The sequence below is a fragment of the Nansenia antarctica genome, assembly GCF_963989245.1.
Source record: "Nansenia antarctica genome assembly, chromosome: 4".
NCBI lineage: Eukaryota > Metazoa > Chordata > Actinopteri > Argentiniformes > Microstomatidae > Nansenia > Nansenia antarctica.
The window spans coordinates 63317020-63338316 of NC_137689.1; the positions used below are offsets into that span (position 1 = coordinate 63317020).

The 21297-nt window shown below is 47.8% G+C and overlaps 1 protein-coding gene across 1 annotated transcript in view; it reads right to left on the bottom strand.

The window, feature by feature from the left end:
- Positions 1-2201: 2201 nt before the first annotated feature.
- The window catches only part of ror2 (receptor tyrosine kinase-like orphan receptor 2), a gene marked incomplete at both ends in the record, with an annotated part of 79031 nt that continues 59935 nt past the window's right edge, over positions 2202-21297 (bottom strand). Inside the window, 10 exons of the mRNA XM_080528619.1 lie at positions 2202-3290; positions 3742-3939; positions 4650-4859; positions 5230-5435; positions 6213-6470; positions 7048-7362; positions 8921-9042; positions 19218-19248; positions 20799-21009; positions 21138-21214. Coding sequence (XP_080384745.1) covers positions 2202-3290; positions 3742-3939; positions 4650-4859; positions 5230-5435; positions 6213-6470; positions 7048-7362; positions 8921-9042; positions 19218-19248; positions 20799-21009; positions 21138-21214 — 2717 coding nt within the window. The remainder of the gene's footprint in view (positions 3291-3741; positions 3940-4649; positions 4860-5229; positions 5436-6212; positions 6471-7047; positions 7363-8920; positions 9043-19217; positions 19249-20798; positions 21010-21137; positions 21215-21297) is intronic.

Consider the following 21297-nt stretch of genomic DNA (forward strand, 5'->3'; position numbering starts at 1 on the left):
CGAATGGAGAATTCGCGTAAAGGCGAAAAGCACCACGAGGATTGTCTTCAAAGTCCTGCGAGGGAAGGGACAACATAGTCGTAGTAGACGTAGCTACATTCGGATAAAAGAAAGCGTCTTGGCACTTCTGCATCCCGTCCACATGGCCGTGGTCTACTGTTATTCCGTAAGGCTTGTGCGTAAATCCATCCCCGTGCTGCACACTGGCAACGTCCATTCTGCAGGCTACAGCTCCGAGGGACATGTGCATGAGTGCCTCTTATTTGCTTTCAAAAGGACGTCCAAGGAAGCTGTCTTTTAAGTTAGATCAGTGTCACGCCTACACTCACAGGAATACGCGCCACACATCTCTGCTCTATCTGCTTAAACACCGGGCTCTTGTATTCGCTTATGCGAAAGCAAACATAACCTCCGAATAACACATTTGACTGTTATGGCTGGACACATTGATATCATCACCATTTTCTCTGCGTATTTGGAGTAATTTGAGGTCAACAAAAGCTGTTTTCTTATACTGTTTATGCCCTGTGTCCCATATTCCAAATAGGAGATAAATGCTTTTCTTTCTTAAATGTATGGCGAATTTATTTATCTCTGTTCATTTGGATCTGTGGGGACTTGTAACACTTGTAGCCTAAGTGTTGTAGGTTACAGTTATGTGCGGAGCTGTAAATCAATTAATCAATTAAGCCTAGCAGCAGCTTGTAATGATGTATTTAGCTCGGCTATATAGGCTATATCATCGACCTATTAGGTGTTGCTATAGTTCTTGAGAGCGATAGTCTGCGGGTAATAAGTAAGAAGAGTTAAGTTAATTACCTGCTTGGAGGGTAGATGTAGCCTAAATAAGGAGCTAGCACTTTACGAAGCCTTATTTGTTCTACAATAAAAATTAAAATAAAACATCACACAGCTCGTCCTTTTGAGAGAAAAAACAAAAACACAGTCTTCATGTATCACTTTATTGGATACTCCACGTGGCTGGAGGTACACAATATATGGTTAACATTTGTAATAAAACCTTGGAGGAAAAAAAGCAAATATCTGGTTGCAACAAGGACATTTAAGTAATAACCTCAGACTAAACAATCTGCCAACAAGGCAAGGTAAAAACAAATACAAAATGTGTTTTAAAAAATTACTTACATAAATTACAAATCTGTACAAGAGGGTACCAAAGTCGAAGGTGAGCAATGTTTATCATAGAAATCCATACAAAGGGGAATATGAACACAAGGCAGTGTTATGGAATAAAGCTAAACATAATCATCAACACCCCACATACAGTTATCATGTACACGTCATTCTTGTTTATCAGATGGATATCTATTTTCAGTAAAAACACGTTCTGTGAGGAATATCAAACTCTTGATGAAAAAAATTATTGTATGAAGTGTAGTCCAGAAATACAGTTTTTAGGAAGCGATAATGATTCTGTTTGTTCATCATATATTCTGCCTCATCTGGACTTTTGTTCTGAAAACAAATAGCCGGAGGCAGTCCACTCACGCAGACCCCACAGTAGACTTAATCATCGTAATTATAACAGAATGTAAAAGTTAGAAATGTCAAAACAAGGCAACTTAAGGGATCCTCGAAAACAAAACAAAAAACGCTTCTTGTTGCACAGCAACAGTAAGAACATCAATTCTTCTGAATGGCTTTGCAACAAAGATAAACAACACTGTCCATGCCGATACAAACCAACGCACCCACAGCCCAGGGAGGGAGACAACCAGGTTCTTCTTCATAGACGTTCTCTCACAAGCTGCTTCTTTGACTTGCAGGGTTCCTCTCCCAAAGCGAAGACGCCATGGTCTTGGAGGGGAGAACCTGAGACACAGGTAGTCTAGCGTTCTGATGGCATCATCAGTCATGGCTAGAAGAACCCATAAATAACATTCACTGATTCTAATGCATATTCCCTTCACTTATTTAATGGTGCTCTCTTGACTAAATGAGTCTCAGTTAAGTTCAGTTCACACAGCGTCTCGGCTTGTGTTAGTAACCCAGTCCTCGAGACCAGGGGAGGCTGGTGGAGGTAGAAACCGGGGGACGGGCTCATTGTGATGCATGGAACAGAATATGGAATGGTATCAAACATATCAAACACATAATTTTCATCATTCCTCACTCCGTTCCAGCCATTACAATGCTTGTCCTCTGGTGACCCTCGTGCTCCAGACACGACATCATTTCCTCTACGCCTCTGAGTGCCTGTCCATGTCCTCCATCTGCGGAAGGTCGTTGTCTCCTAGCAACTCCGTCTCGGGGACACCCGGCGTCGACCCGTCATCCCCGTGCCCCCCATGGTGCCCGTTCTGGGACGCCCCGTCCGCCATATCCCCGTCGTCTCCAGCCTTGGGGTCCTCGCTGAGCAGGGCTGCCCTCTCTGTACCCGAGGCGTTGGAGGGGGCGGTGGTGACGTAGCCGGTGGAGGTGGAGCCGCTCCCACTGTGGTGCGAGCCGGCCTTGGGCACTGCGTGTGGCGGGCTGTGGTGCATCTGCTGGTGGGCCATCTGCATGGGGATCTGCATGGGGTAGAAGTTCTGGAGGTGGTAGGGATAGCCGTGGGGCATGGGCTGGTACCCGTTGACAGGGATGTATAGCTGGGGCTGGTGCATGGGCCGGTGCATCTGGCCCATCTGGCCTTTCATGGGCAGGAACTGGGGCTGAGGGAAGGGTGAGTTCTTCTTGGGGCTGGCGTAGCGGGACGCGGCGTTGGTGGCGACGCCCATGCTGATGTTGCTGACGGGACTGGTGCTGAGGGAGCTGGTCTGGGTGGTGTTGCTGGTGCCAGATGTCTGAGCTGAGCTGTTGTAGTTGGACAGGCTTTCCCAGGTGCGCAGGCGTGTGGCGATGTCCTTGAAGCGTGGGCGGCGGGCGGGGAACTCGCTCCAGCACTCTAGCATCAGCGTGTAGATCCAGCCAGGGCAGTCGTCGGGGCAGGCCAGTACCTGGCGTCCGCGCACCATCTCGATCACGTCCTGGTTGGAGTAGCCGCAGTAGGGCTGCAGGCCGTAGCTGAAGATCTCCCACAGCACCACGCCGTACGACCAGATGTCTGAGTCCGTGGAGAACTTCCCGTACATGATGGCCTCGGGGGACATCCAGCGGATGGGGAAGGGACTGGCGCCCAGCAGCTTGTAGTAGTCGGCAGAGTACACCTCTCTGAACAGACCCAGGTCCAGGATCTTCACGTTGAGCTTGTCACACACCAGGATGTTGCGAGTGGCCAGGTCTTTGTGGACGACGTGGTGACTGGAGAGGTACTCCATGCCAGCTGCCACCTGGGAGCCGAGAAGAGAAGATTATGTTTTAGTAATAACACAATAATGACAGTTTTATAACAGTAGTTACTACTCCAGTAAGAACAACAATGTATTTACATGACAACTAATGATGGCATGGTATGCAGAGGGATGCAGTTGGTGTAATTGCACATGTGGAATAAGGAACAGTCCTTATTAAGACTGTCCTTATTCCACTATAAAAGGAACAGTTCTTATTCCACTTGTATAATAACACAAACCTCTTCACTTCATTACTATGCAATTACAACTTACAGTGTCCTACGATACAGCATGTTTTAATAACCAGTAGACAGTGGTATCCACCTACAGTATGGGTGCTTTGATCAGCAACACTGTACGAAGCTCCCAAATTTTTTTTTTGGGGCAATGATAATCAGTCTAAATCTTTGTTTGTGCAACGTTTGTTGTTGCTGTTGCTGTGCGTTACCTGGGTAACGATGTGCAGGAAGTCGGCCTGCTCCAGTGTAGACTTGACCGTCTTGCCGTCGTCTGAGCTTCCTACGTCGGAGTGCGGCGAGCGCATCACCAGGAACTCGTGCAGGTCGCCCAGCCCCGAGTAGGAGAACACCATGCTGATTGGCTGCTCCTTGGTGACGGCACCCAGCAGGCACACAATGTTGGGGTGCTGGAGGCCGAATTCAAGATTAAAAACGTTATTGATATAGCCTACAAACCAAGGTTGATATGAATTTGATTCAGTGTAGATTAGGTCAGCTGTGGCTCAGTTGTTAGAGCATGGCGTTAACAATGGTGAGGTTGTGGCTACCATACAAACGCATGCACTGTACTGTAAGTCGCGTTAAATAAAAGTGTCTATAGGTAAAAAATACAATTACAATAGACAAATACTGTTCATACAAGACTTACCCAATACACACAATGTGAACAGATACAACTTCAATGGGTAAGACATGTAAGTAAGCCTAAAGGGCTCTGCACACAGCGTGCGATTTCTGTTGCGCGTCAACGTTCCATTTTGAAGTTTGAATGGAAGTCTATGAGAACATCGCATCGCAATGCACACGGCCCCGCACGGCGAAAATTCGATTCCATTCATAACAACAATGGAAATTATGGAATGTTGACGCGCAACAGAAATCGCACGCTGTGTGCAGAGCCCTTAAGACGAGGGGTCTTAATTATTCCTTCTTCTAGCATTATGACTGCCAACGAGCATGGATTAGTTTTTATTGCTGATGACTGATGCATAGATGATTCACGTACTTAGACAAATGTATTTGTTGTAAGTCGCTTTGGATAAGGGAGTCTGCTAAATGCCAAAAATGGAAATGTAATAGGTGTTCTACTCCCCGGTGTTGTAATACCACCGCTTACCTGTAGGCGGGAGCGCAGCAGCGCCTCGTGCCGGAACTCCTCCCGCAGCGTGCCCTCGTCCTTGTCCTTGACCGTCTTGATGGCGACCACCTGGGTCTGCTCCCCGGGGGCGGTGCCATACAGGTGACCCTTGTACACCTTGCCGAAGCGGTCCTCCCCCAGCTCCTCCATGAACCTCACCGCCGACAAGTTGATCTCACGGAGTTTGGCCTGACAGGACGACACAGTAACACTCTATTGTTAATTATTATTACTAATAACATAGGACAGAGAGAAGTATCGCCTCATCTAAACACAGGGTTAGGTTGTGATACATCATGTTCCTACTATGCTCTACTATGTTGTTTAATAACCATCACATTCTGTAAGCATTAATCATCTGTTAAATAGAAAATAAAGCCTACAGTTTCCATTTCAGATTCATTGCTGAGACAAGGGATCAGTTCTGGCACCAGGGGAGGCTAGTGGGGGCAGAAATCGGAGGAGGGGCTCATTGTAATGCATGGAATGAAGTTTGATATGTTTGATGCCGTTCCTTAAAATAATAATAATAAAAAAAAAAAATATGCCTGCATCATACCTGGTGTTTGTGTTGGTTGAGCAGCGGCAGCTCCATGTCCTGGCTGGGAGAGGCGGTCAGCTGACGGCGGGGGGGTGTGTCCTCGGGCTCCTTCTGCTTGTTGCGACACATGCAGACCAGGAAGAAGAGGCAGGCGATGACCAATGGGATGGCGATGCTCGGCACCAGGATGTAGAGGATCTCCTTCTTCAGGTTCTCTGGCGGCTCTGTAGGTCAAAGGTCAAACACAGGACATGTACAACGCTGGAGGTCAAAGGTCAAACACAGGACGGTGTCTGGGAATCCACCCCACGATGCTAGCTGGTGTGCTGTTCTATGTCTTACTGTGCGTTTGTAAAGTCCTACTGTATTATCCAGCACATCAGGGGAGGCTGGTGGAGGTAGAAATCGGAGGACGGGCTCATTGTAATGCATGAAATTGATATCATTCCTCACCCTAACCCTATGCATTAAAATAAGCCCTGTTTAATACCATTCCTCATTCCATTCCATACATTACAATGAGCCCGTCCTACAATTTCTACCTCCAACATAAAAAATCACAGTAAAAACATGTTATTAGTGGCCTGGGGTGATCTTACAGCTCGAGCGGACAGTCAACTTCTCAATGGGAAGTTTAAGAGACTGACACAAAACTCTCACATAGTACAATTGATATATTGTTAACCTAGTCATAACATTGATAACGAGTCTGAGAACAGGGAGTAAATTCCTGTGGGACCGACAGCGAGTCCTAAACTAACTGTTTATGAACACAAGGCCCAAACAGCTCTGGGTTCACAAACAGGACAGTCAGACTCACAACAATCCCACAGGAACTCCTCATGGAAACATACTGTCACATTCTGTATGAAAATGAATACCACAGGAATACATACAATACGTATAATGTTAAAACATTCATAAGATGAAAAAATTCATTAGCCATTGAAGCCAATTGAAGTCATGAATAGGAGCTATCTGCGGTCCGGTCTGGTACTCACTGCAAGGTCTGATGTCACACATGTCCATTCTGACTTCCTGGTCCAGCGTGTAGCACCAGGGCCCGTCCATCTGCCCCCCGGGATTACGGCAGAAGTTGTGCCCCCCCCTCAGCTCGGGGTACTCCAGGGGGGATAGGTGGTGTGTATGGGGGTATTGGGCACTCCAGGGCTGGCAGGGGTACCCCGACTTGGTCACGCTCACCGTCCCCTTGTAGTCGGCGCCGCTGTCGTTGAAGCAGCTGTGATCTGGGGGAGAATCTTTCACGCAGACTGAGAGTGACTGGGGCTGCCGCGGACCGAGTAAGACACGTCTATTACAAGACGAATCATCTCAACACTCATTCATTTACATTTGATTAACATGGATTGAAGCCATGAGATGGAGATGTTTGGAGACTGCTACTGCCCTGCCAAGGCAGACAGTAGTTCATTGATTATGACCCTGTTATGAATTCACTTCCACATCTGCCAAAATATAGAATAAGGCATTTTCAGATGTGACACAAGGGGGCGCCCAAGGTATAAGCATGTGTGTGTCTACACGTCTGTCTATATGCATGTGTGACTCTGAACATCTGCGTATGTGTGCGTGTGTGTGTGTGTGTGTGTGTGTATGTATGTGTCTGCACGTCTGTCTATATGCATGTGTGTCTGCACATCTGCGTATGTGTGCGTGTGTGTGTGTGTGTGTCTGCACATCTGCGTATGTGTGCGTGTGTGTGTGTGTGTGTGTCTGCACATCTGTTTGTATGCATGTGTGTCTGCACATCTATGTGTGTGTGTGTGTGCGTGCCTAACCGCACCCATGCGTGTGTTGGTTGAGGTGTCCACCTACATGTGCCCAGCTTGTCCAGGGGGACACCTATCCTCATGCAGGACGTGGCGTCGGGGGACCCCGGGTGGGGCAGCAGGTGGCAGGCGGGCAGCTCCAGCTGCATCAGGATGAGAGGGTTAGAGCGGGCGATGGTGTACTCCGCCAGGCACAGGTCGTTCTCCAGCGCCTCGCACTCGTCACGGCAGAGCTGTCGTCGCCTGGGGCCCCGGGCACCCTCGTCACACAGGGGGAACACGTAGTGACAGAAGGAGGGGATGGCGAACTTGGAGCACTGGTCAGACAGCTGGGTGGATGTGCCGATCATAGTGAAGGCAGCTGGGGACGAGAGGAGAGGGGAGAGAGGAGAAGTACGGATCAGAACCGGGTGAATTACATCAGTGACAAATCCATTACCACATCCGAGCTGCATGAGGGAGAGAGAGAGAAAGAGGGGAGGAGAGGGAGAAAGAGAGAGACAGAGAGAGAGGGAGGGAGATAGAGAGGTGGGGAGAGGGAGGGAGGGAGGGAGGAACGGGTTTGGGGGAGAGAGAAGGAAGGAGGGAGGGAGGAAGGGAGGGGGAGAAAGAGATGGCAGTGAGTTTACGACTGGAGGGAAGTTTACACAACATTTCTACCGCCTACAGTGTTAGGTTAGGTTGTACCTCTGAGAGGGGAACTGCCATCAATAATAAACTCTGTCTCCTGCTAAGCCCAACGGCTTCTGAGGTTGTCCCCCCTGGACATAAGAGTGGTTCCTTTATGTACTAATACAACATCACCACGCATGTCAACAAACATTCATTAAGCTTTATGTGTGTAATATAGGAGCATGAGCCCTCTCTCATTAGTCCTCCATATGTATGTATGTATGTATGTATGTATGTATGTATGTATGTATGTATGTATGTATGTATGTATGTATGTATGTATGTATGTATGTATGTATGTATATATATATATATACAGTGTATATATATATACAGTACCAGTCAAAAGTTTTGACTGGTACTGTATATATATACACACATATATATATATGTAAATTTACTTGCACTTTCATAGAACGTTCATGAGCAGAATGGGATAAAAGCAATACAACTATATTTGCAGTGATAACTTTTGAATCCAAACAAAGTGAAGTGAAATTTTTCAGATAAGCCTTTTCAGTTTGGGGCAGTTTTCCACTTGAGTAAGGACACTGCCTAGTCATAGAGATTACTGTACGCTCAGTTTGAGAGAAAGTAATGAAATTAAAGAACTCAATTTCCTGAGAGGAACCCAGGCCAAAAACAGGACTCCAACGGAACGACTTTGGACTGCAGAATCATGGGGCTGAGTTATTGCTCAGGATTTATTGTATTTAAAGACTTAACGATAAGATTATACTTCTTAGTCATATTTTTCGATCCTTCTGGTATCTTAGAAAACTGAAATAGGAAACTCTTAGCATCTGTTCTGCATGCAGAGACCCATGGACAGACCCATGGACAGACCCAGGCATTCCAAATGGTTAAAACGACCAGAGCCTTCGAAAAGGTTTTACAGATTTGATATGGAGAGAGATCTGCCAGGACTGTTCTCACCAATCAGATAGGGTTGCAACATCCATGACATACTTGATGAATTAATACTTTCCAGATCCACATGACTGAATAATAATTTCCTGATGTGTCCTTCTACAAAACCTCCCGTCAGCTTTACTGTGAAAAATATGGCTTATTACACAAAACAGTGATGTTGAGCAGATTTGGAATCACGCTCCTGCGACGAGTCTGTCTGAGACATTTAAACTAAAATGTCACCCTCCTGGGGGGTTATGTCTTCGTGGTCTAATAGACTCCTGTGTGTCTTCGACGTGGGAGACCCTGGTTGGAACCCTGCCCGTGTGACTTACCTGTGATGCGGTTCTCGCTCTCGCCTTGCATCTGCAGAGACTCCACGTAGATACTGCGGTTGCCGATGAAACGGGCGCAGGCGATTCCCCGGTACGGCTGGCAGAAGCCCTTCTCATGGCTCCTGTACACACACACACGCACACACACACACACACACACACACACACACACACACACATAGTTTATTAGAGGCAAATATATAATGATCTTCCACCATGTTAACACGGTAAACAAGCATCACATTTACAATAAGCTCTCCTGTGTACACAGAGCTGTATAGCTAGCCTGTGAGAGAAACTGCGGGGGGAAATGTCTAATCTAATACGGCCTTGTTTTCAAACTGGGCTTTTTCTCTCCAAGCAGAACGTTTAGTGTTTGCTCTGGGTTTAGCTCTGGTTGCAGTTCCTTGCCAGGGGAGCTGCCGGCTCCAACTACACTCTAATCCACAACCCAAACACACTGGCGCTGGAGCAGAGGGTGTACTGACACAACCCGCAGGCCCAGAGGAACCTGAAACCTCCCCTGGTTCTGAAAACGAGGTAGAATCAGGTTATGTGTTTCACCATTTTCTGTGCCCTGGGAAGCTGGTGTGACACTGTGTATTTCTGTGTCATGTCTCTTTTGGAGTGAACACACGCACACGCACACACGTGCACGCGCACGCGCACATGCACACACACACGCACATGCACACACACACACACACACACACACACACACACACACACACAAACACACTTCTTTGTATACAAACTCACAGTAGAGAATGCATTTAGTGGAAAATGATTTACAGGAGCTCAACGCAATTACTATATTAGCACCTCAGTTGGCAGCCATAATGTTTCACTAGGAGCTATGTGACTCTGGAGTGTTGAAAATCACTTCATTGCTACACTACAACTAAATTAGACTTTATAATCCCTGAGGCATGGCTATAAATGTCCTTAAACTGCCTTTAAAGGAACATGCCAAATCGTATTTTGCTTCACTTTCTCTCTATAAATGCAACTGATGCATGACGACAGTGTTTTAACAGGTTTGAGAATTTGGCTTTGAGAATGTGGCCCTCAAAGTCCCTATTGCCATAAAAAAATATTTTGATGACGCTATTGTCATGTCGGAAGGGTCTGTTTCTCCCCACCAAACTCAACGTCCCCTCAGGTTTGGAGCGGTCAGGACTCCAGGCCAACTTACTGGAGGCTAGCAGCACTTTCACGCTGAAGCGTTCTCAACAGGCTTGTGATATGAGGCGTACAACTGCCAAAAGCTTCAGTAATGGTTGTCTAAACACAACTGACCCATTCCACCTCTCTCAGTAGGCCACTCCACCTCTACGACCTCTCTTCCCTGTCACATCCCCTCCTGACTACCCAGCAGGGCAGGAGAGACAGGAAACACTGGATACCTCCAGGCCATCAGCCCTGTCGAGCGTGAAGAGATGGGGAAGCTCGCTTAACCACAAAGCCCTGACTCCTCAGACTCTCAGCTGACAGGCGGAGAGAGAGACCGATGGAAGAATGGAGGAGAGGAACGTAAACCACAGAAGCCACAATGACGTACACTAATGGAGACCTCAGCATTCTACAGTGTCCAGTGACCTTCTGCGTTTCTGAGAGTGTTGGTGCGTGTGCGTGCGTGCGTGCGTGTGTGTGTGTGTGTGTGTGTGTGCCTGTGTGCGTGCACCTGTGTGTGTGCTTGAGTGTGTGTGTGTGTGTGTGTGTGTGCATGCCCATGTGTGTCCGTTGGTGATGTATTCCATAAAGAAGGGATTCAGTGAAAGAGGAAGCACCGTGGTCAATAGGATGTAATCTACAGTAGGCTACATTCCCTACTGTTGTTGTTGTAGTACCTTGTGTGTTCAGGACTTCCCCCTTCTCAACCAATCCCTCCACAAGAGCCACAAGTAAGGACATCCTCTTTCAAAGCCCAAGCAAGCAATTATGACAACCTGATACTTATCTATCTCTAACTCTCTTACTGTTTAGAGAGATACCAGCCCATAGCTGTGGTTGCGGTCCGGTGCTAAGTGTATCCATTGACTGGTTTAGTGCAAGTCTGGGGCCTGTTGTTAGAACTAACTAGAATATATAACCTGAGGCTATGTGAAAACGTTGCTCTTAGACACCGAGTGGTGAAGGCAGAAATTGGAGGACAGGCTCATTGTAATGCATGGACTTACACTAGCGGACTTACACTAGTGGACTTACACTAGTGGACTTACACTAGTGGACTTACACTAGTGGAGTTCGAAATCAGAGGACAGGCTCATTGTAATGCATGTAAGTCCATACATTACAATGAGCCCGTCCTCTGATTTCGAACTCCACTAGCCTCCCTTGTTGTCAATACAGACAGAATTTGAGGGATAAATACTCTGTGAATTTGAGAGATCGGGACAACAACAATCTTCAAACTTCAAAAACCTCTGAAGACATGTCGCGAAAAGCAGCCAGTCATCAACTGCTGTTCTGCATCGGAGAAGAGAAACCTCCTTGATGAAAGGCGTTGCGGCGATTCCCTGAACGCAGGGGAGGAAACGCAGGAGTAGATGTCAGAGATATGCTGGAGACATAATTACATGTGGCAAACTACAGAGGCCAACGTGAACTATGTACCCTGTGAGCACAGCCATACCCTGGGGGGCCAGGCTTGGTGCAGTGGAGGTCGAAGTCGGAGGACATGCTCATTATGCTCGTAATGCAGAACACCATTCAACTGTATTCAACCATTACAACAAGCCCATCCCCTAGAACTCCACCACCAGCCTCCAACGCCAGCCACATACAGTAGTAAACATGAAGAGTTATCAGCACCAGACTGGACAAAACTAAGACCACAAGTGTTGTTCTTCTGTGTTATTCTTAGGGGAGGTTGCCCTTCCCAGTAACAGGCCCGGAACCATGACGACATCACACTCTCAACCGAGGCTCTCCATTGATGATGCCTTTTAATCATTCTTGTTTTCCCTCTTTCATTCTAGGAGTAGGTTTAGTTGAAGCCTGGGAAACTTGCCCCCGGAGTTGAATCTTGATGAAGATTAACACTGTGATGATTTATCTCTCTGTTGAAATGGATAACCACAGTTCGTAATAGCTCTGAAAAACGTTTGGGGTATGAGTTATTTATGTTCGGCCTATCCAAACTAGTGCAAGCCGTGAATGATGTGGTACAGGGAGAGAGAGAGAGGGGGGGAGGGGGGGGGGGGGGGGCTGCAGCACCTCACACTAGGAATGTCTACTCTACACTGTTCACTTATCATTTACCTCAAGCCCCACACGCACGCACACGCACACATGCATGCACGTACGCACGCACGCACACTACAGAGAGCTGTCAATGCTTAACCCCCCCCGCCCCCCCCCCACACCAATATCACATGTGGTTACCATTAGACTGCAGCCTGGGCCTACTACAGGGGGAGTAAGAACCAAACTCAGGTTTGAAGACTCAAGTTTAACAAGAGTTACTGTAGTGTTAGGACTCTTACGTCCTATTTCCTCTTGGCTGAAAGAATGGCAAAGACAAGGTAGAAGAGATAAATACCTACAAAAATAAAAATGGGAGGAAAATGGTGAACATCCAACTGGACATGGTTGAAATGAGCTATCGTTGCCAATAGGGCTGGAGTGTGTTAAACTCTAATGCTCCTGGGGAATGGAGGGATTTGGAGGAGAGAAGTTTCAAACTGAGAGGCGAGACAGAGAGGGAGGAAGAAGGGGGTTCATTATAGTTTAGAGTTGGGGGTCAGGGATGTAGGTGTCCAAACTAACAGAAAGCACTCACACTTACACACATGCACACACACACACACACACACACACACACACACACACACACACACACACACACACACACACATGCACAGTTTATAGATGTATGTTGACAAACTCTAAGGTTTTAAAGGTTCCATGACAACAATGGCATTCGAAAATGTTATTGTCACAGAAAGTTTGGTACCAAGATGGAAGGATAGTTCACTCTAGGATAGTTCATTCTAGAAATACACCGATGTATCGATGTCTCTCCATTGTTTCCACCAGACGTACCGTATGCAGCTGTGTGTATCCTGTCCAGAACAGGACTGTATATTCTATATGCACACGCAAGATAATCCCACAAAAACTCATAAAATTACATGTGTACGCAATTGTGTGTGAGCCGTGTGGATGTAGGCCTAGGCACGAGAACAAGAAGAGATCCACTCATGCCTTCATTCACATCAGCTGGGTCCAGACACACAGGAATTGGATTTCTCTCCATATGTCTCTTCATGTGGCAAAGTAATTTTAAACAGTGCTTGATCTTGCAGAGCATCTACTTATGTAAAGCTGGGATGTCTTTCTGGGCCCGAGACCGCCGATTACCCCTGTCACTGCACAGAATAGAAAAGAGTCTGGAACGTATATTTATGCGAGAAGGTCTTGAGACAGTAAAAAACTTCAAAGCGACAAAGTGGATTGCAGTTGCGGTTTTCCGATTGCACAGAAAGTGGGAGAGGCTGAAGGAACCAATCTGTCGGTGAGATCCCAGCATGCCGCTGGGTTGTGGGGGTGGGATACTCTTACAACCCATGAAGAAGACCAATGTCAATCAGCACTGCATCACCTCTGCACCAGTGGAGGCTGGTGGAGGTAGAAATCAGAGGACGGGCTCATTCTTACGCATGGAATGGAATGAGAAATGGTATCAAACATGTTCGTCAATCCATTCCATGCATTATAATGAGGCCGTCCTCTGACTTCTACTTCTAGCAGCCTGCCCTGGTCTGGGGACAAAAAATACCCCTCCAAACCTGCTCTAAACTCCAAACTGAGAGAAAGAGAAGAGAGGTAACATAACATGCCCGCTCCAAATATGAAATTCCCTGCTCCTGAAACCCAACGCTCAGAAATGCATTTTGGACATTTCACAGGAGGGGTGCAAACTGGAGGTGTGTGGAGAGAGAGAGGGGGGAGGGCTGAGACAGAGGAGTGTTTGTGTGAGCCAGGGAGAGAGAGGGAGAGAGGCTGCAGAACCAGGTCACATCTTGAAGGTTGGAGAACACAGGGCAACATTCTACCTGCTCACACACACACACACACACACACACACACACACACACACACACACACACATGCGCGAGCACACACATACACACATACACTCACATACACTCACACACACACACACACACACACACACACACACACACACACACACACACACACAGACAAAGCATACACTCTGGCATAGCATGTAAATTCAGTTCATGTTTTTTGTTCATGGTAAGGACACCAGAGACAAATTTGCACTGAAAGAGGAACAATAAAGTTGAATTCTATTCAAATTAATCATATTATAATCTAATCAATATCATTGGATATGAAGAACAAATAAAAATCATGTTGGCAGGTAGGTATTTTAAGAGCCTTGGTTATACCAGGCATCTGTGTATTCAATCAGAGAGAAGCCCCTATTGGCCAGTCAGTGGGTCCAGCAACTCTGGGTCTGTAGCCAACTACTCTGACACAATCCAGATGGCCACACAACAATGCAGTTTGTTGTGAACACCTGGAGTAAGGAACACAAGCCCCATAGCTTAGTTTTCCAGATGCTCTACAACATATCACTCTGTGGGCTTTCAGAGGGGTGGGATTCTCTAAGACTAACACATCCGTTTACCAAACTGTCATACTGTTCAGTTGAGCTGCTTCAGTCAGTGGTGAGGGTGAAGTAGAATGACTAGGTGTTCATATACAATCATATAATCATCAGCACCCCAAATTAAGGACCATAGATTTGGCCATGTCTAAATCCTGATAACACCAGCTGCAGTGTAGAGTAGGACACCTGATTAACGACAACAGATCTCTGGGTCAACCTGAAGGGGGAGGGGGGGGGAGAGAGAGAGAGAGAGAGAAGAGAGAGAGAGAGAGAGAGAGAGAGAGAGAGAGAGAGAGAGAGAGAGAGAGAGAGAGACAGAGAGACAGAGAGAGAGAGAGAGAGAGAGAGAGAGAGAGAGAGACAGAGAGACAGAGACAGAGAGAGAGAGAGAGACAGAGAGAGACAGAGAGAGAGAGAGAGAGACAGAGAGAGAGAGAGACAGAGAGAGAGAGACAGAGAGACAGAGAGAGACAGAGAGACAGGAGAGAACAGAGAGAGAGAGAGAGAGAGACGAGAGACGGAGAGAGACAGAGAGAGAGAGAGAGAGACAGAGAGACAGAGAGACAGAGAGACAGAGAGAGAGAGAGAGAGACAGAGAGACAGAGAGACAGAGAGAGAGGAGAGACAGAGAGACAGAGAGAGAGAGAGAGAGAGAGAGACAGAGAGACAGAGAGAGAGAGAGAGAGACAGAGAGACGAGAGAGAGAGAGAGAGAGAGAGAGAGAGAGAGAGAGAGACAGAGAGACAGAGACTAGCTACACGTGAGTGAGCAGCTCAGAGGGAGGCTGAGAGACCCTCCAGAGGTTGATGAGATATTTCCTCAAAGATCCCCAGCTCCTAACATTGCTACATAGCAGAGAAAGCCCTATTAAACCACTCCATAAACAAGCAGGCTAATTGCTAAGGAAGCTCCATAAAGATCACAGCCCCCAGCTAGGCAAGGTAGATGGTAACAACTCTGCTTCATAGCCATAGAGAAATACAGGCCTGGAGTTAACTTATGGCGCTTCTCCATTGACCAGACAGGGACGGTACAGGACGGCACCTATTTGTATCTTACCCGTACCGTATTTTCAGAAACGCTTCTCCATTATACACAACAGACCTGGAGCGAGTCGGGACAGTGGGAGGAGTAAAGCGTAAAGGGCACTATACAGCTCAACGGGGGGAAATGTGACATGCAGCTATTATGCACAAATCAGCCTAATGTTAGATAGATATCTTTACATTAAATATGTCTACCATCATCCGCTGTCAAACATCACAGGTAATCATTTATTTTCTAAATAAACAGGATTGTACACCCTGTGAATCGCGCTGAGGATGTATTTCTATGAAAAGGCTGTGCTTGACGCTTCCATTGGACAGACGCCGGGGCGCTCATACAATCTCCGTGTTTATTGCAGAGGAACAGGGTGCCTGGCACCCTGTGACAAATGCACAGATATGAGTGCTCCGGTGTCTTGCTCGGTAGTCTAATGGAAGTGTCCAGGTAATAGTTTTGCTATTATTGTCCTCTACTGCTGAGCACTAAAACCTGAAGCGCACTGGACTGTGGAACGGTCTTGCATAGGTACAGCATATCGCCATATTAGCATTTTTTTTGTTATGCTTGTTGTAAAGAAAAGGTCTATAATGCATTGAAATGACATTAATAAGTCAGAGTCAGGAAGAGTAGCTAAAATCAGTACGGGTACTACGGCCCGGTACGGGCCAATTGGCAGTGGAGAAAGCAAAACAAAAGCGGGGCACACGGGTTCCGGTACGGGACGGGACGGTAGTGCAGAAGTGCCATTAGGCTTAGAGGTCTCTTCTTGTCGTCTTATCACCTTAAGTCACAGAACATCTCCATGTTTACTAAAAGGTGTATTACCTACGGCGGTAACTGATAGTTTACGGCTGTTTGATTGACTTTGGCTGAAGTCTCCCGGCCGTGTGAATGTGAGCTTCATAAGCAGAATCCTCCAGAGGGGAACACTGCCAGGGGCACTTACAGTCACTGTTTACCCACTAACGTGTGGTTTGTTGTTCTAATTTGAGTCGTTCATTTGGGCCTCTGGGTTTAATTAAATAGGCCTAATGTCGAGGCTTAGGACTGTGGCAGAGAGACACACACTGGGTCTCAGTTGTTCACGTCACCACAAGGTGGCGACGATGAACTCAATAATGAAAGATAGAAGCGAATGGAGGCAAGTGATAACTTTGTTCCAGACAGGGGCCGTCCTCAAGTGCCACATCCGGAAGGCTGACCTCCGGGAAGTCCGTATAAACGTGATGGAGGAGAGGAGTGTCGTTTGAAGGGTGGAAAACCTTGTGACATCGTATCCCTGCTCCACTGAGGTTTATTTGAACAGAAACAACACTCTGTCTCCCCTGGCGACCAGAGTGGTGCTCTTCATTCTCCTTTCATGGGTTTAACATCGCTCTCTCTCTCTCTCTCTCTCTCCTCTCTCTCTCTCTCTTCTCTCTCTCTCTCTCTCTCTCTCTCTCTCTCTCTCTCTCTCTCTCTCTCTCTCTCTCTCTCTCTCTCTCTCTCTCTCTCTCTCTCTCTCTCTCTCTCTCTCTCTCTCTCTCTCTCTCCCTCTCTCCTCTCTCTCTCTCTCTCTCTCTCTCTCTCTCACACACACACACACACACACACACAGAGGAGAGGGTACTCAGATACAAAGGCATTCTTCCAAGTCTGGTATTTACGATACTACCCTAACTTACCTAGTCAGTGTCCTGAGTTTAAGTAGCCTAGGGAACCAGCGTCAAGGAAACCCCCCCCCACCCCCCCACTAAGAGGCCCCCCAAGGCCCCCTACTCCCATGAGCCTCAGCGGGCAGTGACACAAACATTTTATGGCGTGACCCCTCTCTATGTGATAATGATAATGGCTGTCTGAATGCTGCTTCAGATCAAAGCACACAGCTTATCTCCCAGTAGAGCTGCAGACCTGACTCACTCCTCCTGACGTCTTGATCACTGCTTAGTCAAGATTCGTTCGAAAGATGAGGAAGGTTAGCTACAGTTGAAACCATAAACTGAACGGTATGCTGGCCACCCCAAAAAAAAAAAAACACCTTCCTCATCTCAATCAGTCTCCAAAGCCCCCTGTAGTTACCATGCCTGCATTCAGTGTGTGTGTGTGTGTGTGTGTGTGTGTGTGTGTGTGTGTGTGTGTGTGTGTGTGTGTGTGTGTGTGTGTCAGGCCTGGGCCAGAATGGGTCTTTTGTTTCTTAGGCTGACAGAGAGCTCCCATCTCGGCTAAACTGCACCTACGGACACACACCCCTCCCCCATACACACACCTCACCCTCCTCTCCCATACACTCACCTCCCTCAGACACACACTCCCCCCCCAAACCTGTCACCCCACTTCCAATCATCGCCCGCATTAGGACGCCACATCAGCCACACACACACTGGGTACTGGAGGGGGGTGTGTGTTAGGAAGGTTTGAGTATGAGGGGCTGAGAGTGTGTGTGTGACGTGAGTGTGTGTGTGTGTGTGTGTGTGTGTGTGTGTGTGTGTTTACATGTGGGGAGGGGGAGTGTTGAGGGCGTGTGTTTGTAAGCTCTTTGAGTAGCTACTGATCAGACAGAGAGAGGTGGGGGTGAGGATGGATGGAGGGGTGGGGGGAGACGACGGATGAGTGGGGGGGGGGGGGTGGAGGGGTGGGTGTGAGGATGGAGGGGTGGGGGCAGGATGGAGGGGTGGGTGGGGGGAGGATGGCGGCGTGGGCGGGAGACTAAGGGCCATTGAGCTGGTTTGGTCTGGAGGAAACAGAGAGAGAGAGAGGGGGCAGTTTATACTGGCTAACCCCTCTGTTGTGTTAGACATGGTCTGTATAGACAGAGAGAGAGAGAGAGAGTGTGTGTGTGTGTGTGTGTGTGTGTGTGTGTGTGTGGGGGTGTGTGTGTGTGTGTGTGTGCGTGTGCATGTGCGTGTGCGTGTTTACATATACATACTGTATATAGCGTGTGTGTGTGTGTGTGTGTGTGTGTGTGTGTGTGTGTGTGTACGGGGATGCAGTGTGTGAACAGAACAGAACGCAGAGTGCTAAACCAAGACTGACCATGCATTAAGTCCAGGCAGCACTAAGCTAGCATCAAGGCTAACACACACGTCAGAATTCCACTCAACACAGGCTAAATGTTCGAAATGTCTGCCTGGGGCAATTAGATACATAAATACAGCGTATCTAATAGCTTGCTCATCATCCTAGCCTTTAACAGAACTCCTTTAGATGACTAATTCTATTGTTAACATGCTGATGATGAGATAGCTAAGCTATTGGAGAGAGGTTCCAAAAACAACTGGTCACAATAGAGACAATGATTCAGCGTTCTTTCCAGCTCAGACCAAACCTCAACCAGACCGCTGGAGTCTGACTCTCAGAGGAGGAATCTGCTCTGGGTAACTCACACACACCACAGACACAGACAGACACACAAACTCTCACACACACACACACACACACACACACACACACACACAATTTGTGCTGGTGACTGTGTAAACGTGGGAATCACGAGGGAGAGATAGATAGTGGGCATGTGTATGAGTGCCTGATTTGGAGGGCACACACGGACACAGACATAGACACACAGACATAGATACACACACACACACACACACACACACACACACACACAATAAAGTTACTTACGCATCCTCTGGTCCATGTGTAGGTGACTGGCCTGTAGAACACAAGAGAAAAGAACAGTGTGAAAAAGCAGTGCTGCAGTTATTCACCAAGTCTTTTTAGGGTTTAGAATAGGCCTCAACCAAGGATAGGTCTCAATTAAGGATAGGACCCAGCTTAGGATAGGACGCAACTTAGGATAGAAATCTAATGTCAGTGTCAAAACAGTGAACCCTTCCATTAAGAAGAACAGAGTCTAGTCATCATCCTCGAGTCTCCACCCAATTGAGTAAATGTGCTTTTAGTTAGGGTGTGCCTCACTGCTGGAACAATCTACAGAACATATTTCAGTTAGATGTTCTGGTGTTGATTGAGGACCTCCTTGGTGAAGGATGTGATTGTTTCTCCTGATATATTGTGGTTTTATATGATGTATTGTTTTCTGTATTTAACTGTGTTGTATTACATACATTTATGGATTGTGTAAATATTATGGACAAGGTGCACTTCAAAAGAGGCCTGGGTTTCAGTGTGTCTCCCCTGTATACGTAAAGGTTAAATAAAAAACAGATGACATGTCACAATATGAACACATCATCATTCTGTACATTCTGGAAGAGACCGAAAATTATGGATTGCTTGTGCCGAGACCAACGGCATCCCTTCATCGCTTCTCTCTCTCTGAGGAACTCGACTGGTTGTGTTTTCGATGGCAGCTGTGGAGAACGTTCACGTACGACACACACGCCGCAATAACATGACCATACGACATGACCCTGCTGGGAGGCGAGACTACAATGAGACCAGCGCCGCAAAATACACTTCCCCTGTCAGCTGGCAGAGCGGCCTTGAAAAGACCACGGCCGTAATAACACTGGAACACTGGGGAAGCTGTTTCTGCTGCCCGCTAGAGAATGAAGGAACAGGTCGTTTAATGTTGAGAAGTAAAGATTTACACGAGCGTTCAGTCGTAAATCTGCCTCAGTGCCAGGGCTGAGACGTCCCTGAGACGTCGTTGAGACGTTGTTGAGACATTGTGCATGTGGCTCTAGAACAGAGCTGCTCACAGTTGGCCTCTTGATCAATGGTTCTGCCATATAATGACCCAGAGGGCTGGGCTGGGGTAGGGCTAGCTACAGGGCGCTGTATGGGTGCTGCTGGGCTTGAATGGAGTGATTGTGACAGAGAATTTACTGAACCGAGAGAGTGTGTCCGCTGAAAGGAAATTCCAATTATCAAATATTTCAGGTTACGTTGTGTCCAGGAGGAACAGGCGATGGATTATGTCGGGGGTGGAGACAATCTATACCACTGTAGGCCTGACAACGCACTGACTGTCTCCTGGAGAGGAAAAGAAAAAAAGAGAGGGAGAAAAAGAGAGCGAGAGAGAGAGAGAAGGAGAAGGGGAGAGGGAGAGGGAGAGAAGGAGAAGGAGAGAGGGAGAGAGAGAGGGAGAGAGAGAGAGACTTCCCCCCCCCCCCCCCCCCCCCCACAGGCAAAGTATAACCACTACCAGACACCCCCTCCTCTTTCACCCTGGACACGCCCTCCTCTCTCACCCTCCCTCCACCACCACCTTGCCCCAGACACCCCCTCCTCTCTCACCCAGTTTGACGTAGAGCACGCCCGTGGCTGAGATGACCTTCAGGGCGTTGGAGGCCACACACTGGTAGTAGCCTGTGTCGGTGGTGTCCAGGTCCTGGATGCGGAGCTTGGAGCCAGCCTCCGTCTTCCTGATGGAGATACGGCCCTGCTCCTGGACCACCGGGGCGTCGTTCTTCAGCCAGCGGATCACCGGCCGGGGGTTACCAGTCACCTGGAGGAGAGGAGAGGAGGAGGGGAATAGAACCGTACAAATATATTTAGGTGGTTTCCAAGACACAGATTAAGCAAATGCAGTGTGGTCGTCTGGCCCTGGACGTGGGAGTGGGGGGTGGGCCTCACCTTGCAGTGCAGTGTGGCCGCCAGGCCCTGGACGATGGTGATGTTGTTGACGGGCTCCTGGAACTCCAGGAAGTAGCCTGAAAGAGGATGGAGAGGAGGGGTCAGGGGTCAAAGCGCTAGGATTAGAGTTGGCTAGGGGAGGCTGGTGGGGGTAGGATTG